The 21,763-nt window shown below is 27.3% G+C and overlaps 2 protein-coding genes across 2 annotated transcripts; one reads left to right on the forward strand and one right to left on the reverse strand.

Moving 5' to 3' along the window:
* Positions 1-1,900: 1,900 nt before the first annotated feature.
* On the forward strand, positions 1,901-12,927 carry LOC129985364 (nuclear nucleic acid-binding protein C1D-like). The gene is made up of 5 exons (XM_056095370.1): positions 1,901-2,209; positions 4,203-4,269; positions 6,884-6,939; positions 7,492-7,618; positions 12,770-12,927. Exons 1-5 carry the CDS (start codon positions 2,072-2,074, stop codon positions 12,862-12,864), a joined length of 483 nt encoding a protein of 160 aa, XP_055951345.1. The 5' UTR covers positions 1,901-2,071; the 3' UTR covers positions 12,865-12,927.
* Positions 12,928-13,925: 998 nt separating this feature from the next.
* LOC129984551 (alpha-crystallin A chain-like) lies at positions 13,926-14,960 on the reverse strand. The gene has a single exon (XM_056094459.1). It carries the CDS (start codon positions 14,692-14,694, stop codon positions 14,176-14,178), a length of 519 nt encoding a protein of 172 aa, XP_055950434.1. The 5' UTR covers positions 14,695-14,960; the 3' UTR covers positions 13,926-14,175.
* Positions 14,961-21,763: the final 6,803 nt, after the last annotated feature.

A 21,763-nucleotide genomic window follows, 5' to 3' on the forward strand; every position in this document is an offset into this window, starting at 1 on the left:
GCAGACTTGTTATCGCTTGAACAGAGGCGCCACAATTTCATGAGACACCCGAGCACAAGTAGAACCTGATTGGTTTGTCAGATCAGTGAATTGAAAACCGCCAAATGTGTTTCCCGCCAATTTTCCAGCAACCAATTTTTATCTGCGAAGCGGTAAGCATTGTTCCTTATTGCAAGGATAAACAATAAACATGGATTTTAAGTGTACATTATGCGGCGCTGAATTTTATAAAAAAACTCAATTTACAAGTCCATTTATCACGCATTCATGGAATAAAAAGTGATAACAAAAATTTTGAAAGTGATTTTGTGATGGTAGAATATGGTATAAGATAATTCCAACTACAGACAAATAATGAGGAACCGATCGAATTTCTCAAATATAGTCATTCACATAATTATTATTTTCTACTTTTGAGTTGACGTGATTATAGCGCAATCACGCATGCGCTCAAAAAGCTGATAAGTGCTTGCCTCAACGAGAAAACTACACAAGCACGGATCTAAGAATCTTAACATTTATTGGTTGTTCAAATCATGTGGGTAAATTCTAGGTTTTTACTTATCTTGGTAGTATTCTGCCTCTTTGGCGAACAAACAAACTCGCTATGTATTTAAAAATTTCTTTTTTTCCCCGCATTTTTATATTTGTTTTAAAATATTAATATTGCACAATGAGTAGGTAGCACAGAGAATAGAAATTAAATTGTTTATAATTCTTTTTGGATTAATAAATCAAATTACCACATAGTTTTTGTAAATTCAAAAAGATATTTTTTAATAAGCGAGTATAAAATTTTTTTAACTCGTCACAAGCTATGAACTTTGTTTCAGGAACATAAGCTTGAGAAACCTCTTCGCTCTTCAGATTGCTGATAAGTCCTACATTTTTTTTTATGTGAATTCCGAAAGTATATTCATTCACATTATTTTTAATAAAAGAATTTTTGTAACAAGATTTCAACAGAAAGAATTGTAAATTACTTTGTAGCTGAATCTGTTGTATGTAATTGATCCTATAGTAGACATAAACTCCTTTTTTTTTTTTTTTTTTTTTTGCACTTTAATAGACAGGATTTTTTTGCATCGTGAATTTATGTTTATTTTTTAAAAATGAAATGAAATAAGTCAAAGGATACAAACATGTTTATTTATAAACGAAACTGTGAAAAAAAAATGTCACAAAATATCAAATTTAAAAAAATAAAGAGAATATTATACATATACTTTATTTACATAATAAACAATTCATTTTTATACATTTAAAAAAAAGGTAGCGATTAATTTATTCTCTTCAAGATGCATGCATATTTAAATATATAAGTGTTTAAAATGTCCTTTATTTATTCAAAGCTCATTAAAAGAATAGATTTTTTTTTTACACAATTTTCACAGAAATGATTACCACACATGTAGTCTTAAATAAGAAATAATTTTAAATGCAATTTTGACTTTGGCTCTGAATTGGCAAGTTACTGTCATTATGAACGTTCTGACTAGTGAATAGGTGTTTGGACGTGTTTCTAAAAGAAAATTTTTCTCACAATAAATACACGAAAAGTTTTTATATTGTTCTTCAGCAGATTGCTTACGGACGAGGGACAAATAGGTATTTAAATATTGTTTTTTTATTGAATTCAGCGTCATGTAAGTTCCACATGTAATCGATTTTACGTTACATACATACAAGACAAAGTGGAAGGCTAATGGCTATGCTTATTTTAAGACGATACAGATAACTTGCCAACCTTCTATGGTGGCCGAGCTTCTAGTGACGTCATATGAGGCATTTAATCAGCGTTAGGATGCACTAATTCCGAGCTTCTGATATAGGCGTTTCTGGTTTTTGCGCATTTGTGATCTTGTTGAATCGATTCTACTTCAGTTATTCCGGAATCAATGAAACGTACTGTCGCTAACGTTTAACGCTTCCATTCTGGTTCCTGTAGTGAAATGAATAGAAGATAACAATAAACATATTTAATTTGTTGCCCTTTTTTTTTTTGAGACTGTTTTAATCACATTTATCAACTGTTATCTTATATTTATTATTTGACTTTTATATACTTACTATGGCTAGTAATAAAGAAGATATAGAAATTCCTAGCGAAATAATTGATAAACTCCAAAATTTTCATCAGTCACTGGAAAAAATGCAAAAAATCCTATCTCCATTAATATCTACTAATATTAATTCTACAGATAATAAGGTATGGTTGTATACATTATATTAAAAAAATATGATTATTTTTTATTTATATTCATAAAATTACAATTAGCTTGGAAATAAAATCATTAAAATTCTGAATACTTATGTATTAGCCACATGCCAATGATTAATCCCATACGAATAGGTTCTTTCATTATTAAAATTTGATAACCTCAGCAAATAACATAGTGAGTTACTTAAGTTCAACTATGGCATGCGATTAATTCCTAAATACCTCATTCAGAAAAATTTTCTATTAATCTTTGAAGCTTTTAAATCCAAACTTCTTTTGTATTTGTTTGCCTTTCATGATTTAAAATTAATGTAATAGATGGCCAAAGTCAAAAAATGCACATTCTTAATATTGCATTTCTAAGAATCGAATGTAAATTTTGCTTTAGCCTATTCTTTTTTTTTTTTTTTTTCCCCGATCATTGCAACGAAAACAGCTAAATAGTATTGAATATAAAATTTTATTTATGTCCAATATTACATTGAAAACTTTAAAATTACCTCAATTTTTTGCAAAATTAAACCTATTAATCCATTTTTTGATTAATGTATTTATTTTTTTCTACCTTTCTTTTTCTTTATTAATGTATGGTTAATGTTGAGTGCTGCAGCTTACTTATCTTTTTTGGCAGTAGATGCAAGTAAAAATATATTGCTATATATTTTTTAAAGTCATGCTAGGGTAATTTAAGCCTCTTAATTATTCTGAGTATGGCTTCTCTAAAATTTATCTCTATTCAACAAAAGATTATTTTAAAAATATAATCTTCATTTGAGAGAGACAGTTCGAAAAGGATTTGATTTTTGACTCTCCTTCTTTCCCAGCTGTGGAGATCCAATGGAGAATGTAGAGAATGGATTCTTATCAATCTGATTATCTTATCTTACTGACTGACCACTTTCCTCCCCACCTTTTTTCTCTCATTAATAATATGTAGTTCAATACTGAACTCTGGTCCAAATTCGTTTTCGAGAAACTACATCTTGGAAGGGAAAAAATATTTTCTATTAGAGGTCTTAATTTTACAAACTAAACTTTTAAGTTTTTTCTAAACTTAATTTATGATATCTTTTGTGTTGAAAGGTGAATATTTTACATCTTAGTGATGAAGCCGCCACAATTTTTGTCTTTGTCATTTTATAGAGGAGGATATATCTGGACAATTTTTTATGAACTTTTTAAAAAAGTATATTGAAGCTTTTGGAATACATTTGTATATAAACTTGAAAGTATCATTTAAAAGCATTCCTACAGTTACTTACAGTGGGATCTTTTAATTTTGAGTGTAGAATTCAGGAATTTTTTGCTAGATTTTGATTTTGGTAAAAATTTGAAACTGATTGAAGCAGATAGAATTTTAGTGAGATCTGAAGCCTTAACATTATTTTGGCCACAGCACTTTCCACTATTTAATTAATATATAAGTGCCTATGTCATCGAAATTTTGCCATGAAATAAAGCAAAACACTTTTGTAAAAATGTATTGTTTGCTTGTTGGTTTTTTTATATAGTTTTACTTACTTTATTGAAAATTTTCTTATTGTAAAAATTCTTATATGCAAATATACTATATATTTTTTCTTATTTTACATTAACAGTTTTTCTTGTGCATGGTATGAAAAGAAATGATGGGGAAAACTGATGTTTATTAAAATAAATTAATTCAACATATTTTCACTTTGAGGTTTATTGAATTTTATGTCTGAATTTAGTTAATTTAATGCTTATTAATTTAATAGTTCAGTTTCAGCAACTTTGTTATTATTATTTTAACTTAATTTTATGCAAGAGATAAAAAGTAATATATTTTTTATTCATCGCTTTTATAGTTCAGCTTGTGTTTGTTCTCTTCATAAGGTACATGTATATGAAGAAACTGTATTGCTTGATACTACTGACATGACTGTACTGCTTGATTTGTATGAACCATAATTAATTTTATCTATTAGAAATAATTATTATATATTTTTCTTCCTTTTAGATGGAATCTCTGGATAAAGCAAGACTGAATTTAATTAGTGGTTATGCTTTAAATTCCTTGTTTTGGAGTAAGAATTTTTTGTCTTCTAATTTTGATATTGAAATAATAATCTTTAAAAAGCTTAGTTTTATTTACTTTTTATTGGAATAAGTTACTGGAAATGTTTATCCATTGTTATTTATCTTTGAAATTTAAATAATCTTTTATTTTTAAAGGTAACTCAATTTGACAGTATAGAAAAAGTTACTGAGAGCTGCATCACGTTTCTCCTCTTATGAGCATAAGAAGGAGCTGATGAAGTTAAATAATTTTTATTTAAATGTAAAGTTTGATTTCACAGAATATTATTTTTTCTTAAAATTTAATTGATATTTTGGAATTTCAGTATTATTCTCTGGATTGTTTATATGGTCTTCTGGCCTGAGTAGATTAATTTTTAACACATTTTTATGAACTTGCTTTCTTGTCTATCTGTTTGTTTGTTTGGTATAAATTATAGACTCATTTTTAAATTAATCTTACTATAAGCTAATTTGAAACTTTAAATATAATTTAGAACTGGATGATAATACGATATTAAGGTACGTTCCTGTCTGTTCAGTACAAATTTTGTCATTGGATGTATCTTATCAAGAAGTTGGTATAAAACTGGTTGTAATTTCATGCACACAAGACTAAAAAGAAGAAATTTAATTAAATTTAAGTTAAATTTTTAATTATTTAAATAAAAAATTAATTCCAAGTTTTTAAAATGGATTTATGGGTATAAAATAGTATCTCCTAATCTCGTATAAATTTATATTCCCAAGCAGACTGTCCTGAAAATTTCTGATTTTGAATTTTAAAAATTCACAATGGGGTCTATTAATTTTTTTACTTAAATAATTATTATTTATTAAATTGAAGTTATAGAGTAAAGCAGTAATTAATTATAAAAAAAGGTTTCTGTTATTAAAGAAACACCTTTTAGAAACTAAAAAATTCTGACTTTTTTTTAAAAAAATTTAATTTACAGAAATTGTTAAATTATTGAAACATGTGCTTCAATGTCTGGTGGAAAGGGTTATAATGAGATCATTGAAAGAAATCATATAATGTTTCAAGATCAATGTTTCTATAGATTTATTGGTCATTGCTCATTGTATAAAAAGAACAGGCTTGAAGCCATTATGTACTAAATGACATACTTTATGTTTTATTAATATTAGAAGTGTTAATGATATTGAATAAATAATTTAAAAATTTGATTATTTATATATTTTAAATATAAAAGTCTGGAACTGAAACCTAATTTAGAAATTTTAAATCATGTAACTAATTTGTGTCACGCATGCATCAAATTATCTAAATTGATGAACCTTTAGAATTGGTCATTCATAAGCATTATGCTTTGACAAAAAGATTATATGGGATGCACAAGTACTTCAAGTATTCTGTAGATTTTTAAAACCAAAATTATAACATATTTCAAAAATAGAGTAAACTATTTGATTAATTAGATGTAAAAACTAATTAGTTAAAACAGTTAATATTTCAAATAATAATAAATGCTCATTATTTTCTATAGTACATTTCTAAAAGATTAAGACATTTGTGTTTGTATAACCACAAGGTTCAAACAGGGACATTTTTAGTTTCAGGGACATTTTTAAAAAAATGATAATTTGGTGCAATTTCTTAACCTCCTGTCTTAATATTTTCTTAACATTTGTATCCTTGTTTATTATTGTTATTGCATCCTTGAAGAAGTTAAAAAATCTTAGAAATAATCCATCGCAAAAAACTCAGCTCCACTAATTTTGATTGTATATGCCAAAATTTTCAGAATTTTATTTTTCTTTATCACATATTTAAAAAAAGTGACTATTTTGCAAAAAGTATCTTATAACTTTAAACGTGCTATTCTAGCATGTATGCATATTATATATATATATATATATATATATATATATATATATATATATATATATATATATATATATATATAAAATATGTATTTATTTAATGTATCTCGGGAAATGGCATTTGCATTGTGGATTAAATTTTAAAATTAGATAAGGTTTTGCTTTTTAAATTTACCTGTATAGGTGTCTCCCCAGAAAAAAAATTGCAATTTCTCTCTCTCTCTCACTCACACACACAGACACACATACACACACACAAAAAAAAAAAATTATAACTAAATTATTGACATGTGGCTATACATGACCTGCATAAGCGTATCAGAGATGGAATAGTGGTTAGGGCTTCAGACTCGGTTGCACTTTTCTTATGTTCACTTCTGTGTTTGTAGTTTAATTAGATTTATAACTTTAAATGAGCCATAAGATATTTCAAAAAACATTTTTTTTTTAATGGTTTAAAAAAAGCACTGCCAAACAAAGCTTGGTTTTCTAGGCACTTGGATTTTTATAAAGGACACCTTGAGAAAGAAAATAACATAGATTCAGCAAAATTGCTATGGATTTTTCTAAAAAAAAAATAGAAATCACTGAAATAGTCATTCCAATATTTCTTTATATTTATGGCAATAATTATTTCTTATCTGCTATAGATGTTTTCAACCATTGATTTGTATGCCTTTTAAAAAGTTATGTACATATATTTGGAATATAACATTTATATTATAGGCATTTTGATTAGTATTATGATAAGTAATATATTCATTTATTTATTTTCAGTGTACTTGAACACTCTTGGAATTGATCCAAAAGAGCATAGTATAAAAGGAGAATTGGTAAGATAATTAAAAATTCTGAAACACTTTTTCTGATTACAGTGGTAAAATTTTGCAGTCATTATATTGATTGATGTTATTTACTTCAAAATTGCGGCTTCCTTTTCAGATACTCATAATCAAATTTTTATATCAATTATAGATGCTCATTTTGAGGATAATGAAATTTGGATATTACAAAATTGAAGATATTATAACCTCTTTTATTAAGAGTTTTAATGATTCCTCTTCCTATACCCGGTTTGGTGCAGCTTAGCCAAATGTGGCTCTTGTGCCAAAAAACCTCACAAATCAAATCAAATCCTATACCTAGTTTCCTAAGAGGTTGTATTTTACCAATCATTAATAAAGACTTTATTGTAAGTTATATTTTGAACATTTTTTGTTATTCATAATTTTCTCATTTAAATTTGTATGTAGAGTTTGAAATTTCCATGTGTAAATTTATTTTATGATTTGTCTTTACTGCATTAACAGAAAATTATTTATTTCTTGTGATGAAAATCTATCTTCCTTTTCTAACTAATAAAACAATTTGTCTTTTTTAAACAGGAAAAGTATAAAAGTTTTATGAAGACAGTGAAAGAAATTGCTGACAAAAGTAAAGCTCCAATTCTTAATAAAGGTGCTGCTAGTCGATTTGTGCGCAATGCATTATGGGAACCAAGTGAAAAAAATGGTATCTATTCATCATTATATAAAAATGCTCATAAATTTGTTCATGTCTATTTTGTTAAAAATTTATCTTAGAGTAAGGTACTGTTAAAACAATCCTAATTATTTCAAAACCAGGGTTTTAATATATGTAAAAGTATAATACTGTTTTAAAATGCTGATAATTTTTTTTTCTAATGAATCTTTTTGTTGTTGTTTCTATAGTATATTTCTTTCTTTCTTAAAATATATTACTTGATTATGCATAAATGGTAAACCGATATCTTTTTTTTAAACTATTATATATATATATATATATATATACAATAGTACTAAAATAAAAATGCAGTCTCTTTTTTTTTAACTAAAGGATTTTTTTTTTTAGCTATTCATTGGAATGGCAACATTTATATGAAAATTGATTCAAATATTTACAAATATAATATATCAAATAATGATAAGTATCTTCAGAACAGGTATCAAAATTTTTAATATAGACAAATGAAATAATTTAGATACTCTAATTCTAATGACTAAACAATGAGATTTAACATTTATTAGTTATCTCATTATTATTAGTTATCTCATATTAATTTATAGAATTAATTTTGGTTAAAAAAATTTTGAAACCTCTTCTAAAATTCAATTTTAATCTTATGTGCAATCATAAGTTATTTTAAATACTTTGCTCTATGATTTTTTTATTTAATTGAAAAGGAATTCCATCTAAATGAACCCAACTATAATTATTGAAAAAAGGAGAATTTTTATTAGAATATAAAATTAAAGAAATTCTATATAGTTGTTAAATATGAAAGCTGAAGTCTTAAAATATTAAGAGTTTTAAATTCTTCTTTAGTTGGAAAGTTAAAATTTGCTATGACTAGTATAGAAAAAAGTATGCATTTTTGCATTATAAAATGAAATGTTCATTACACAAAACATAAGCTTTTTGTGATCACTTTGTATCTTTGAACATGATAACAATAGAACATGGTTGTGTAATGACTTTGGTTATGTAAATTCCGTATTCATGCTAAAGTAAAAAGAGTCTCAGTCCGAATTCCATACAGCATTGTGAAATAGATTTTCAATTAAAAAATCATAACATTATGGATTAAAATATTAATGCATAATAATGTTAAGTCAATGTATAAAAAAATACATAAAAAATTACTTCAAAACACAAATTGCAATCCTGGTAGAATATGTAAGATAATTTATAAAACTCCTTAGAAATCTCATATACCATAACACAAAATAAAATTAATATCATTACTTTAATTTATATTATTTCTACAAAAATGTTTGTTCATAATTTTCTGTAAGTTTTTCTTTCTTCCTGTCTCAAATAAGAAATTATTGATTTAAATTCTAAACTTTATTTGCAGACATACATTCTATAAATATATATATACAAGGTAGTATAAGTTTTTTTTTCTCATTAAAATTTAATCCTGAATTATATTGCATTTTTTGCAACATTTATAAACAGAGATGCCTTACTTACCTATCCCAGAAACTGCCTTGCATGCTATTGGCATACAATAGTTAAAATATATTAATCAGCATTTAAACATATAATTCAGCATTTTTACTGATTCTGTTGTGTAATCCCTGAAGAGTTTAGGGCGATTAAACTCTGGCATGTGGTTAATAGTATCCTAAAATCAAATTGGTGTTTTATACACCTTTTTCTCCAATTAGTTGAAACAAAAATTTGACCAGAACTACACATGTTGCAAAATCACATACCAAATTTTGAATATTTAAGTTATTCCATTATTGAAATGTATGTTTCTAAAAGTATATTCCAGCAGACAGTCAACCCTTGTTGGATTTAACTGAAAATCTGATAGATGTTTTCACTGTTGATGTTAAATCGGCATATGAAATTTTATCTGTCTAGTTCTCTTCATTTTGTAGCTGTCACATTAACTTATATTCGAATGTCCAGACAGACAGACTGCCACTAAATGGATTTTGCTCAGACTTTATTAGAAATTTACAAATTTGATGTAAAGATTATGTACCAAATTTCTTCGTCTATCTCAAAAAGTTTCTGAGTAATCTTTGTCATAGATGGACAGACAGACTTAATACCAAAAATGAGTTTTTTTTTGTACTCAGTGAGGTCTAAAATATGGAGCTTCATCAAAATATCAAGTTTGAATTTTTTTAATGATTACAATATTTTCTCTATATTTAGTATATAAGGAAATAAAAATGAACGACTTTGTTTCAAATAACAAAGAATACTTTCAAAAAAATCTTCCTGTGCAGTTGTAACACAATGTTTTAGACTCAATTACTCTGCAATATTATATTGCATTATTTATTATTATTATTATTATTTTCCATTCCATGATTCAGAATTTCTGTTCAGATCAGCAGAACTGATTGTTATTAATATACTTTGCATTGGATAAGCTATTATTTGAAATAAAATTCGCCCATATTTTATTTTAAAGGTGTTTTTTTTTTTTTTTCAATTAAAACCTAAATACAATTATTAAATCATCCCCTCTCCTCACCAAAAAGCTCAATAGTTATTAATATTTATCTTACTAGTACATCTTTATATAAATTTGTATACTAATACAAACTAATTTTTTTCTGTAAATAATTTAAATATAGTATTTTTGTAAAATTTCTGTAATAATTTAAAAACAATGATGTAGGTAAGCAATGGGCTTTAACTTTTTTAAGTAACAACATAAATAATTTTTTTAATTAAATTTTATTTATTGAATCTTTTAATGATGGCTTTCAAAATGGTTTTCAAAGATAACCTGATAAAAGATAAGATTAACCTGTATTTTATTTTGGAGTGATATTCTGTGGAGAAGAAAAAAAAAATAATAATAATAATGAACAATTATTTAATGTGGTTTAAATTTGAATTACATAAAATATTTTTTATATATATAATATTTTTCTATCATATTTTTAAGAAATTTATTTTTAAAAACTGGGAAAATTTTATGTAATTGTAAATATTCAAATAATAAATAATTGTAATTATTCAATGTAATTTGGCAATGGATTAGTTTATTACAGCATTATTCCTGAAAATAATAAAACTGCAGAGAAATTCAAAATTATTAATATGACTGGCTAAACATTTCTTTATGAAGATTTATGCCCATAGTTGTGTAATATAATACTGCATTTTCACTGTAATATTATGCAGTAAAATAAAATTGTAAAAGAGGTAGACAAATAGATTTTTCAACCTTATCAAATTACATATATTTATTTTATTTTTCATTGTAAAGTAAATAATATTTTCAGTTTATTAAAATACAATCATTGAAAGTTCAAATTTTTCATAAGTTTTTGTATAAATAAAGTTTTTTTTTTCTTCTTAACTTTTAAGAGAGCTTTAATAAGAATTATGTCTAAATTTTTCCTGAGTTGAGACTTTGTCTTTTTTTATTCCATTCTGCACCAAATCAGAGAGGAAGAGAGATTTTGTTATTTTAATTAAGTACCATTTATTGAACATAAAACAAATTAGTTATTGTAGATCCTTAAGTGATGAGGTGATATTATTCATTTCATGTGGGTTTTTTATAATTTGGTTTGTATGTTTACAACTTTTTTTTCAATTGTTTATTCAATGTAGTGTAACAAATAATGACGAAAGGAATATTGTGTTCATGTAACTTGTAATCTGTAGACTATGATTCAAATATGAATTGATTATTCCACAAAATAGCATTTGTACTCACCTTGGAGATTTAAAAGCTTGAAAATAAATTGTCTTTATTTTCATTGTTAACTTACTTTTAGTGTACCCATAATTTTTTTATGGTTAGTATATTACAAATTTTTAACACTGTTTGTAGATTATTAACTAATAAAAGTGTTGTGCTTGTCTTGTAAAAAATAAAAAAAGTCTTGTAAAATATAATTCTTCTTTTATATAAGTCTGTGATATTTGAAAACTTATATTTATTTTTAAAAAATGATTTAAGTAAAACAAGTATTTTTCAATTATATATTTATTGCTAGTCACCTCGGGTTACCAGCTAGTTCCCACAGAATATTGGCTATTTTCACATCAATCATTTAAATATAACTTCATTTCCTTAGTTTTGCCATATTATATGACACTAAAGCCATGTTATTTCAATTGTTTTACTCATGTTCTGTTTATTGTTTGTATAAACTTCTCTAATTGGGTCAGTTCCATAGTATCATAGTCCTATTAAAAACAAATATCTGGTTTATTTATCTTCTAAACTTTAGTATAACTTCACTTTTTTATTTCTTCTTGTATACTTCACAGATAATAAATAGAATTTTTCTGTTTTCAACATAATCTTTCTTTTCAGCAATGGAAGAAAATTATGCAATTAAATATTTCATGAAGGTATAAAATGATTTTGATTTCAGGGCAACACTGTAATCTATTCTTGGAAATTAGGTTTTAATAAAAGCTGCCAAAATTCAGGAAAAATTTACACAGTTACTAAATTTGTATTGTTAAAAAGACAAATTTGAAATGATGTAATATGTTCGGATATTATCGTGGAAAAATGCTGAAATTCAGTGTAATTTTTAATCTATTAAAAAAAATTTTTTTAATTTCACTCCAAGTTACTCATTCTTACCCTCTGAAATATACATGCAACAAGTTCTAGGTTAGATGGTTTGACCTGTAGAGTACCAGCACAGATGTACATATATATTAATTTTTATCAGTAGTAGAGGGTACATACTGCTTGTTGAGAATCATGATGGCAAAAATTAGAAAAATAATTTTAAAAATAAGGCTGCCAAATGGCATTTAAATAAATTTTTTCAAGTGCAAAAAGACCAAAATATATTTTAGCTCTTTGCTTTTAGAGGGTAGTATATATCATATAGAAAGGGGGAATATCTTTCAAACATGATTTTCACCAGATGATAAGCTTTCACCATTATGATTCTCAGCAGACAGTATATGGCATATATATTTTTTGCTTTTTTAGAACATGGTATGTTATGCTGAACATGATATTCAGAACATATTATATATGATATTTCAGCTTATGAAATTTATATTTATAAATAAATTATTAAATTTCAAAATAAACGAAAAATTTAATGGAATATCTTTTGTTTAGAAAAGTCTTTGAAACATAACTTATATAAAAGTTAAAATATTAATTAATATTTTTTTTATTAGAAACTTCCATGAATTCTAATAAAGAGACATCTAACCAGCAAGAGAAGAGACCAAGTAATTCAAAAGAAGATTTTAAAAAGAAGCGGCGAAATTAGTAATTGTATAACTTGGCATATGTACATAATTTTACTGGACAAATTAAAATATTTCATTTTCTACCTGGCTTTATTTTATTATTATCAATTCATATAATCCATTGTATTGTCAACTAAAGCAGTTTGCATGCACTCTTGAAAATAGTATGCCATTAATTTATAAAACTTCTAATTCAATAGTATAGAATATATAAATGAAACAAAATAAATAATTATATAATTATGTTCTGCTGAATCTGCATCACAATGTATTTCCCTTCTCTAAAAAAGAAATTATTTAGGTAAAATTTTAAGTAGGTTAATGTTCAATATTTACTAGCTTTATCGTTACAGTTAAATTGTCCTTTATTTTAATCCACACAACTTCATTTTTGTGATGATAAATATATGAATGATAAACAGAGTTTCTATGATGCTGTATTTCTTAAATTTCTTTCATTGATCAATCAGTATAGATGTTTATTGAGAGATCAATTTCATTGTTTTGAATTATTGATTTATGAAACTATTTTTCAATTCATTGGAGCTACACAATTTAAAAACAAAATTCTTGGATTATTAATTAATTTTGTTTTCACTATCATAGAAAACAATTTTCAAGTTATAAATATTTTTAAATACCTACATAAGAATTGAAAATAAGATTTTAAAGTCAATTCAAGCTATTAAAGGCCATCTCTCTAAATATAGTTTATATGAAAATAAAATGTTTAAATAAATGATTACAAGCTAAGACATTAATGAGGATTATACCTTTCAAAACTTTTTAAAAACTAAATTTACTTAAATTTTTTTATCTATCATTTCTGTTTTTCTTTTCTTTTTTTTTACATTTTAGTATAAAAATATTTTAAAATTTAAATGTAATAATTTTGACATTAATTTAATTTCTTGTACTTAATCTATGCAATTTATTATATATTAATTTCTGAAATATCATAAATACTCTTGCATTAGTTAAACTTCAGAATGTTCATGTGTTAAAATAAAGATCAATAAATAGACAAATGAAAGTTTAAAACATTTATTTAACATTCATAATTACATACAATGACCAGCACTGGGATAAACAGAATAAATGCTAACACAAAGCAGTTTTTACATAATAGTATAATGATATATAAAATGGATTTGAGTATCTTTACACTTGAACAATCTTTGTATGCGACTATTAACACTCATGCATAGGAACAGCAATAGACAAAAACTAAATTAGTTATAACATTCTTAAATAAACTATCTTGTAATGCAATAGCAAAAGCAGGAATACTAATTAAAGCTGTTCAAATATGCTCAATTGTAACACAAATTTTACTTGCCATCAGACTTTGATTTATCCACTGCGACTTCAACTTTCCTTTCTTGCTTGGGTGGTTCTTCAATCGCTTTTTTAGGGGCTGAGATTTTCAAAACTCCATCTGGTGTTAAACTTGAACTTACAGTCTCTGCTTGGCACTCTTTTGGAAGCATGTAGCGCCGTGTAAACTCTCGTGAACAGAAACCATTCTCGTCCTTCTTTTCTTCATGTTTACCATGGATGACTACATAATTATCCACAATTTTAACCTCGATTTCCTCTGGCTTGAAGTGCTTCACATTTAGAGAAACCTGGAAGTCCTTGTCTGTATTCTTGACTTCTGACATTCCTGAGCTGGCAATGTTTGTTTGTGTACGAGGATGGATGAGGAATCCATGGTACAGAATGGGAGCCAACAAATCTTCATCTTGCAACTGTGTTCCAAAAAACTGGTCCATGATTCGTTCTGGATAGTCCCAAGTACTCCACCAGTCTCCTCCAAGAAGTGCAGGAATCCATGCTTGCAAAGCCATTGTGACCAATTTTTTTTGTCAGAACTTCACTGAAAAATGGAAATGCGATCGAGAAACACTCAAATCAAGGCACACGATGTTTGTACTTCAGCACTGTATACTCGCACAACACTAGAACAAAATGTTTGCAGCAAGAGCAAATCAGTAGTTTTAAGTCGCTAGCTGTTTTCAGCTAATTTGTTTCAATTCGTATAATCCTGGAGACCACATGTTGTTTGGGGGTATTTATACTCTTCTGCCGGCGCTCGAGAATTTTCGCGAGAAGAGGTGAAAATGATGGGAGAGGGGCTTCTCTTTTTTTCGTGTTTATCGCATTCCCGTTGCTAGGCAACGGCTCTCTGAGAGAATAAAGGCTCTTCGCAGTAATGACTCCGTTACAGCGCATGCGTTCAACAAGCAGCGATTCCAAAATATCGCTTAAAGGTTGTTGGGGTTTTTTTTTCGGTCGATTAATTGCATCTTGTATTTCTTTTTTTTTCATAAATTCGATTCGATAATTAAAAATAATATTTCTGATCTCCTCACATCAGAATTGAGTATGTATTACAGTGATATATGAGAAGAAAACATTTTCCCTTTCAATCTTTAATATTCCAAAATGCCTTCAAAATTGTATTGATATTTTCCAGATACTGTACAGCATTCAAAATATCAAGTAATATAATGGAGATATTGTATAATATCTTATGCTAATGTAGGAATTTTTTGTTGTAATAATTTATTTTAATATTTAATAAAAATGTTGATATTTTTTTTAATGAAATTATGAATAAATACAATTCAAGCTTATTTAAATATTTTAAAGTAGTCTTGAAATAAATTAAAGTATATTTTAAATCATAATATAATAACAATTTTTCTTATATTTTTAAAAATCTATTCTTAATTATAGTAATATATACACATACTAAAAAAATACGTTTAATATCTTTTCACCGTGCGTATGCATAATCTCAGCTGTTAAAACAATATAAAAATATCGCGAGTTCGCAAATTGTACAGACTGTCTATGGCAAAGGATACCGACGTGCTCTGATTGGTTTAAGCCTTGGCATCTTTTTGGAAATGTTTTGCACTCATAATAGTGTAGTTTTCGCTTATTTGGCTCAAACCTTGTGCCTCTCATTAGTTTTATGGAAGATACGAGTGAATATCAACACGATCTAATTTTTATTAATATAATTGTTTTCTCTAAATATTTCTAGTAATACTACTAATACTAATTAATAATAAATATTACGAATAATACTAGTAATACAAATAACTAATGTTGTTTATGCACGGAAGTATAAAAACTAAATGAAAGTAATTACTCAACATATGATGCAGTAATTAAATAATTCTTATTTTTCTATGATTTTCGTGCCTTTATTAGATAATTCATGCAGTCATTGAAACTTGTTGCTGAACGTTTGTTACTTTCCCATCAACTACATATGGGGAGATGATTACTTATTGCCCAAAACGTATAAATATGTAAGTTGTTACAGCTTCACGCCGATAGATGGCGTATCTGTCGAGTACAAAGTTCTGTTAATGCTTTTGTGTATCAGAACGTAGTGTGTGTAAGAACGATTCTGAGAGGAGACGAGGCATCCAACTGTGAGAGGTGTCCTAATCTGTAACAGTCTACATGAAGTGGCACAAAAAATGTGTCCGAAATAAAATGGTGTTCACCAGAAAGAAATGAGTAATTATTTGTAGAGAATTACATAAGTTTTAACGGAATATGTGATTTCGTAGCTAATTTTTTTAGTTATATCAAAATAATATTAAAAAGAAACACACAAAAAAAATATTTTTAATAAATTTTAATTTTTATATTTCCTGAATTTAGGTTTCAGGATTTGATCTTTTCTGCTTTATACGTGTTCCAGATTAATATTACATGTAAACCGTAAAAAATAGGAGGGCAGATAAATTCACAAATTTTATTTATTTTTATAAAAATACATTTCGGTATGGCATCTTTTTGGCGAAACATTTCCAAAAAGATGCCAAGGCTTAAACCAATCAGAGCACGTCGGTATCCTTTGTCATAGACTTAGTCTGTACAAATTGCGAACTCGCAAAAATATCATAAAGTATGTTTAAAAATATGAAATCTCTATTTAAAAAAAATGGAAAATTATATAGAATTAAAATCAATATCACTTAAAAGTTAATTTATTAAATTTTAAAGTGTTGTAAAAATGATTTTTGTGGGATTAATGCTTCGAAGTTGTTGATTTATTATCTAAATTTAATTTGTTAACATTTTGAAAAATATTTTTATACTGATCAAGTTCTATACAATCAGTAATGATTTATTAAATTTGATAGCTCTAAGTTCGATGATCCGTCCTGTGAAGCAATTTGTGCGATTTAAAATTAAATATGTAGCAGTTTACAAATAATATGACAGCCTATAAATATTTTCATTTTAGTATTAAAACTGCAATCGTGTGTAGAATCTTTCAATATTTTTCGTCATTTAGAAGGCAAAGTGTTTCAAGCCTCTTTTATGGATATTAAAATGAAATATATGAAAGTGCGCGCTTTCAAAATGCAACTGTTGCTTTCGTTTTTTCATTCATAATCTTTACAGGCAATTTACTTTCATTCTAGCGACGAAAATGAATGAAGAAGAGTGTATCGCTTTCCAGAGCATGCGCACTACTGCAACTTTTCCTTTGCGTGTTAATAACTATTTCCCTGGCGAAATCTTGGCGCTTTTTCAGAAGAATTTTCTAGATGCTCCTCGTTCACATGGCAAACATAAACAAAGGCACGTGGAAGCTATTAAGAATGGCGCATAGAATTGTCACAAAAAAAAAAAAAAAAAAAAAAAAAATACAGGTAAAAATTCTAGATTTTTCTCGGTGGGAACTTTTTTTATCTCATAATGTAATGCAGTTTCATTTCCTTAAAAAATTTTTTGTTGTTGTTGTAGTTCATTTTAAATACTGGACGAACGGGAAAAGCATTATTAATTAATTGTGTTATAATTTTCTTTATTCTTTTTTATACTTTAAAAATATTAAAAAAAATTGATAAAAAATCTGATATATTTTATATGATAGATATTATTTCGAAATCTCAAATATTTAAAATGGAATTTGTGAACATTTTGGATTAAAAATCTGCCTAAAAATAAAGGGAGAGATGTGAAATTACTATTTACCTTTCTTTTCATGGAACTGAATTTTTTTTTTTCTGGTAGGATTTCAAAATATGTGTTTCCTTCTTAAATTACTTTTAATATAGTTAATTATTCGTGGATTTTTTTTTTATCAGAAGGTAACTTCTCATCATAAATATGAATATTTGTTCAACATTAAATTTATTAATATACTGTGTGATTCAGAAATAGTATTTTTAAAATCATTTTAATGTTAAATTTCTATTAAAGTTATAACAATCGATTACGATATATAAATGCAGTGGAACTTGTCTAATTTGATTTATCGAAAAATTTGAATTTAAGAAGTGCGAATCGTAAGAGAAAACTACAACTTTAAATTAAAACTTTTCCCGATATTTAAATATTTAAATAAATAGTACTTAATTAACAAATAAACTCTGATTTATTGAAATTAACAGTTTCAATAAAAAGGCAGGCTGGCAATTTAAGCATTTTGAGTGCAACAAACTTCATTGATGTAATGTAATAATTAACCGTGTACAGTTAAGGGAGGCGTGTTTATTAGAAATCGGATCCTTCATGTTTCGTAGCCCCCTCTACCTACAAGTGAGATAAGTTTATGCTGGGAATTCAGATTTCCGACAAACACATTTAACACTATTCTTAATTTTTTTTTAATACAGTATATCAAGGTTTTAAAGAGAAAGTTGCCTTTAGAATTTATAATTAAAATTCTTTTTTTAAAATTGCTACTTATTTTTTATGAATATTGTTATTAAAAAAAAATAAAGATGATCATTCTAGCTTTTAAAGTCGCACCTCCCTCTCCCCAAGGAATTCTATGTTTCTTGTATTTAATTTTTCTGTTTATTCCAATGTGGAACAATTTTTCCACATTGGAATATTTTTTAAAATATTTCCATATTTTTTTTCTTTTTATTCCGTAAAAAAATTCGGGTTCTACTATTCGTAAACGAATAACGTAATATTCCTATCATATACAATCTATCTTTACGTTGTCTTAGTTGTGCTTTGTGACGTCACTCCCCTGCATGACGCCCAATTAATTCTAAAGTTAATTTTGCACAGTTTGTTTAACGCATATCACGTGAGCATGAATTGACTCCTTAATAGTTTATTCATTGAAATCAGTTTTAAAAATATAAGGGACTAATTTGAGGTACTTACAAAACACTGCTTTATACGCCTAGAATCAAAAGTTTTTTTATAGATAGTTAGTGTTTAAGCGTGTCTATAATTATGGGCCGCGATGGCCTGTTGGTAAGGTCTTGGTTTCGGAACCTGAGGGTTTCAGGCTCGAGACCCGATTCCATTGAAGAATCGTCGTGTAAGATGGTCTGGCGCACGTTAAATGTGCCTGAGTCAAATGTCCTCCTGCTGGTGTGGTGCAGAAGTTTGAAGAGGGGTTGCCAGCTCAAGTGTTGTCCTCATCATCTGACTGCGGTTCAAAATTACCAGGTCCGACTCCAAATAGCCCTAGTGTTGCTTTGAAAACGGGACGTTAGTATAATTAAACCAAACTAGTGTCTATAGAGTCTATTATTCTATGTCATTAACCATATTGGCAAACAAATAAATTTGTAAAAAAAAAAAAAAATGGAATTTTTTATAATATTAACATTTAATCGAGTATAAATGGTTCTTTCTATTCCATTACCTTATTTTAGTTTTCACATTATTTATAAAAACTAAGCAGCTGCTTTAATAAAATAGTGTAGAAACCTGGATACTGCGCAAATATTAGTCATAATGAAAACATATTATTTTCTCAAAATGACTAAAATAAGAAACAAATCTCAAGTAAATCCTTAACATGCTGATTAAATTAAACATTTATTGAAATTCGGGAGGTAAATTGACCAATTTATTCAAAAAAAAATTCTGCTTAGGACATATAAAAGCCTTAATCTCCTACTATAAACTTAGCAGAGACGAGTTATATGTGTAAAGGATAGGATCTGTTTTACAAAATTTAATGTAGACCTAAAATGTTAGTGTATAGCCATGTACCGAATTTCATTCATCGAGCTTAGTGCATTTTAACTTTCTCATTTACGAAGTATAGAAATAGTACTGTAATCGTCAATATTTTTAAACTCGAGATTTTGACGAATCTCCTCGTTTCAGGCCTCTGAAAAACATTATTATTTGGCATTATGCCTATTTATTCATGAACATGAAAACTCAAAAACTCTGAGTTAGACAGATGAAATTCGGTATAAGCATTCATGACCAAATTTGTAGATATCTATCAAATTTTGAACAAAATCCGTTGCTGTCTGTTGGATTACAAATGAGTAGGTAACTTCAAAACACAAAGAGTTAAGTTGGTAAAATTTGTCATATGTCTATCATGTAATATGTAGATTTTTATTGAATTTTAAACCAAATAAGTCAAATGCCTGACTGTCAGAGCCTGGCAAAGGCAGGGGCATACGGGGCAGTTGCCCCGGGTCTCCACATCAGAGGGGGGATCCAAATCGAATCGAAAGTTTATTTTAATGAACCTTTTTTAAACAAAATATCAGCACAGTGTAAACTTTATGTTAGCTTCTTCATTAATCCATCGTATGAATACAAAAAAAAAAAAAAAAAAAAAAAAAAAAAATTATATTTCGTAAATCTATCATTTTCTAGGGTGAAATTTAGCTAAATTTTCGCAATAACGGTGGACAAATTTGGCCAATCAAAAGCCTGTATTTTTACATATCTCAAAATGTAATATGTTTACAAAAATACGGGCTTTTAATTGGCTTTATTGAGCCATCGTAAAATTGTGAAAATTTAGCTGTATTTTTCCCTAATGTCAGCAAAAATATGATTTTTTTGCAGCTAGATAACCTAGTTAACAATCAGAAAAATGCATTTCGGAAACTTATGAAAAATTCACAAACTGCAGCAATATGATTGTTAACTAGGTCATCTTAATCACAACTGCGAAAAATTAAGTTGCATCGTGTTCAGTGGATTCTGTTGGATTTTCGTAACACTGAGAAATCACAATAATCAATTAATAGTTGTATTCTCAAAATTCTCACAAAAAATCAAATACTCTTTTGATTAATTAATTTCATTTGCAAGACTGTGGAAATCTACCTGGATCTCTTCCCAAATATCGAATGATAACGCATAGTGAATTAATAACCTTTCTTAAATAATGCAGTTTGTTTTGTTTGTATGCAATAAATGCAAGAAATAATTAAATACTCCTACATATGAAAATAACAGTTAAGAAATTTGCATATTTTTCATTTAAAAATGTACTATTTATGAGATTTAGGAGTTTCTCTTATAGACAGATACTTAAGATAGTTGTAGAAAGCTTTCTAATATAAATCTTGCCTTAGCATTTTGTCAGATTGCATTTTAAATTCAATGATTAAATATGGTACTTCCAAGTGAAGACTGAGAGTGTTTTTAATTTTAAGTTTAATTAGCATTTTGAATTAATTAACGAAAAATTATGGCCCTAAGTCGGGCCTTGCTGACTGTCTTTCGGCCTGTACCTTCGCATGCATCTGTGGTGGTAACTTCATAAGCCAGATAACAACTTCCGGACATGAGTGTACACTTTTGTCTAGTAGCTATGTTGCTCGACTATGAACCCTAACGTTGCGAGTTCGAACCTCAAACTTGCACATTGGTGACCCTGGTTCTGAACAACTGTATCTTTCGTTCAGCTGTCGTGTTTCCATCTCCCGGCAGCAACCACTTACACACGCTCACCGTCGCCCGTCATAACGCTTGGCGCGACAAACTCCACCGACTCACTGGTGGGGGAGTATTGTGGTGGTAACTTCATAAGTCAGATAACAACTTCCGGAGAGGCGTGTACACTTTTGTCTAGTGGCTATGTTACTCGACTATGAACCCTAATGTTGCGAGTTCGAACCTCAAACTTGCACACATCTAAATGCAATAATT

This window comes from Argiope bruennichi, chromosome 9 (assembly GCF_947563725.1).
Source record: "Argiope bruennichi chromosome 9, qqArgBrue1.1, whole genome shotgun sequence".
Classification (NCBI taxonomy): Eukaryota; Metazoa; Arthropoda; class Arachnida; order Araneae; family Araneidae; genus Argiope; species Argiope bruennichi.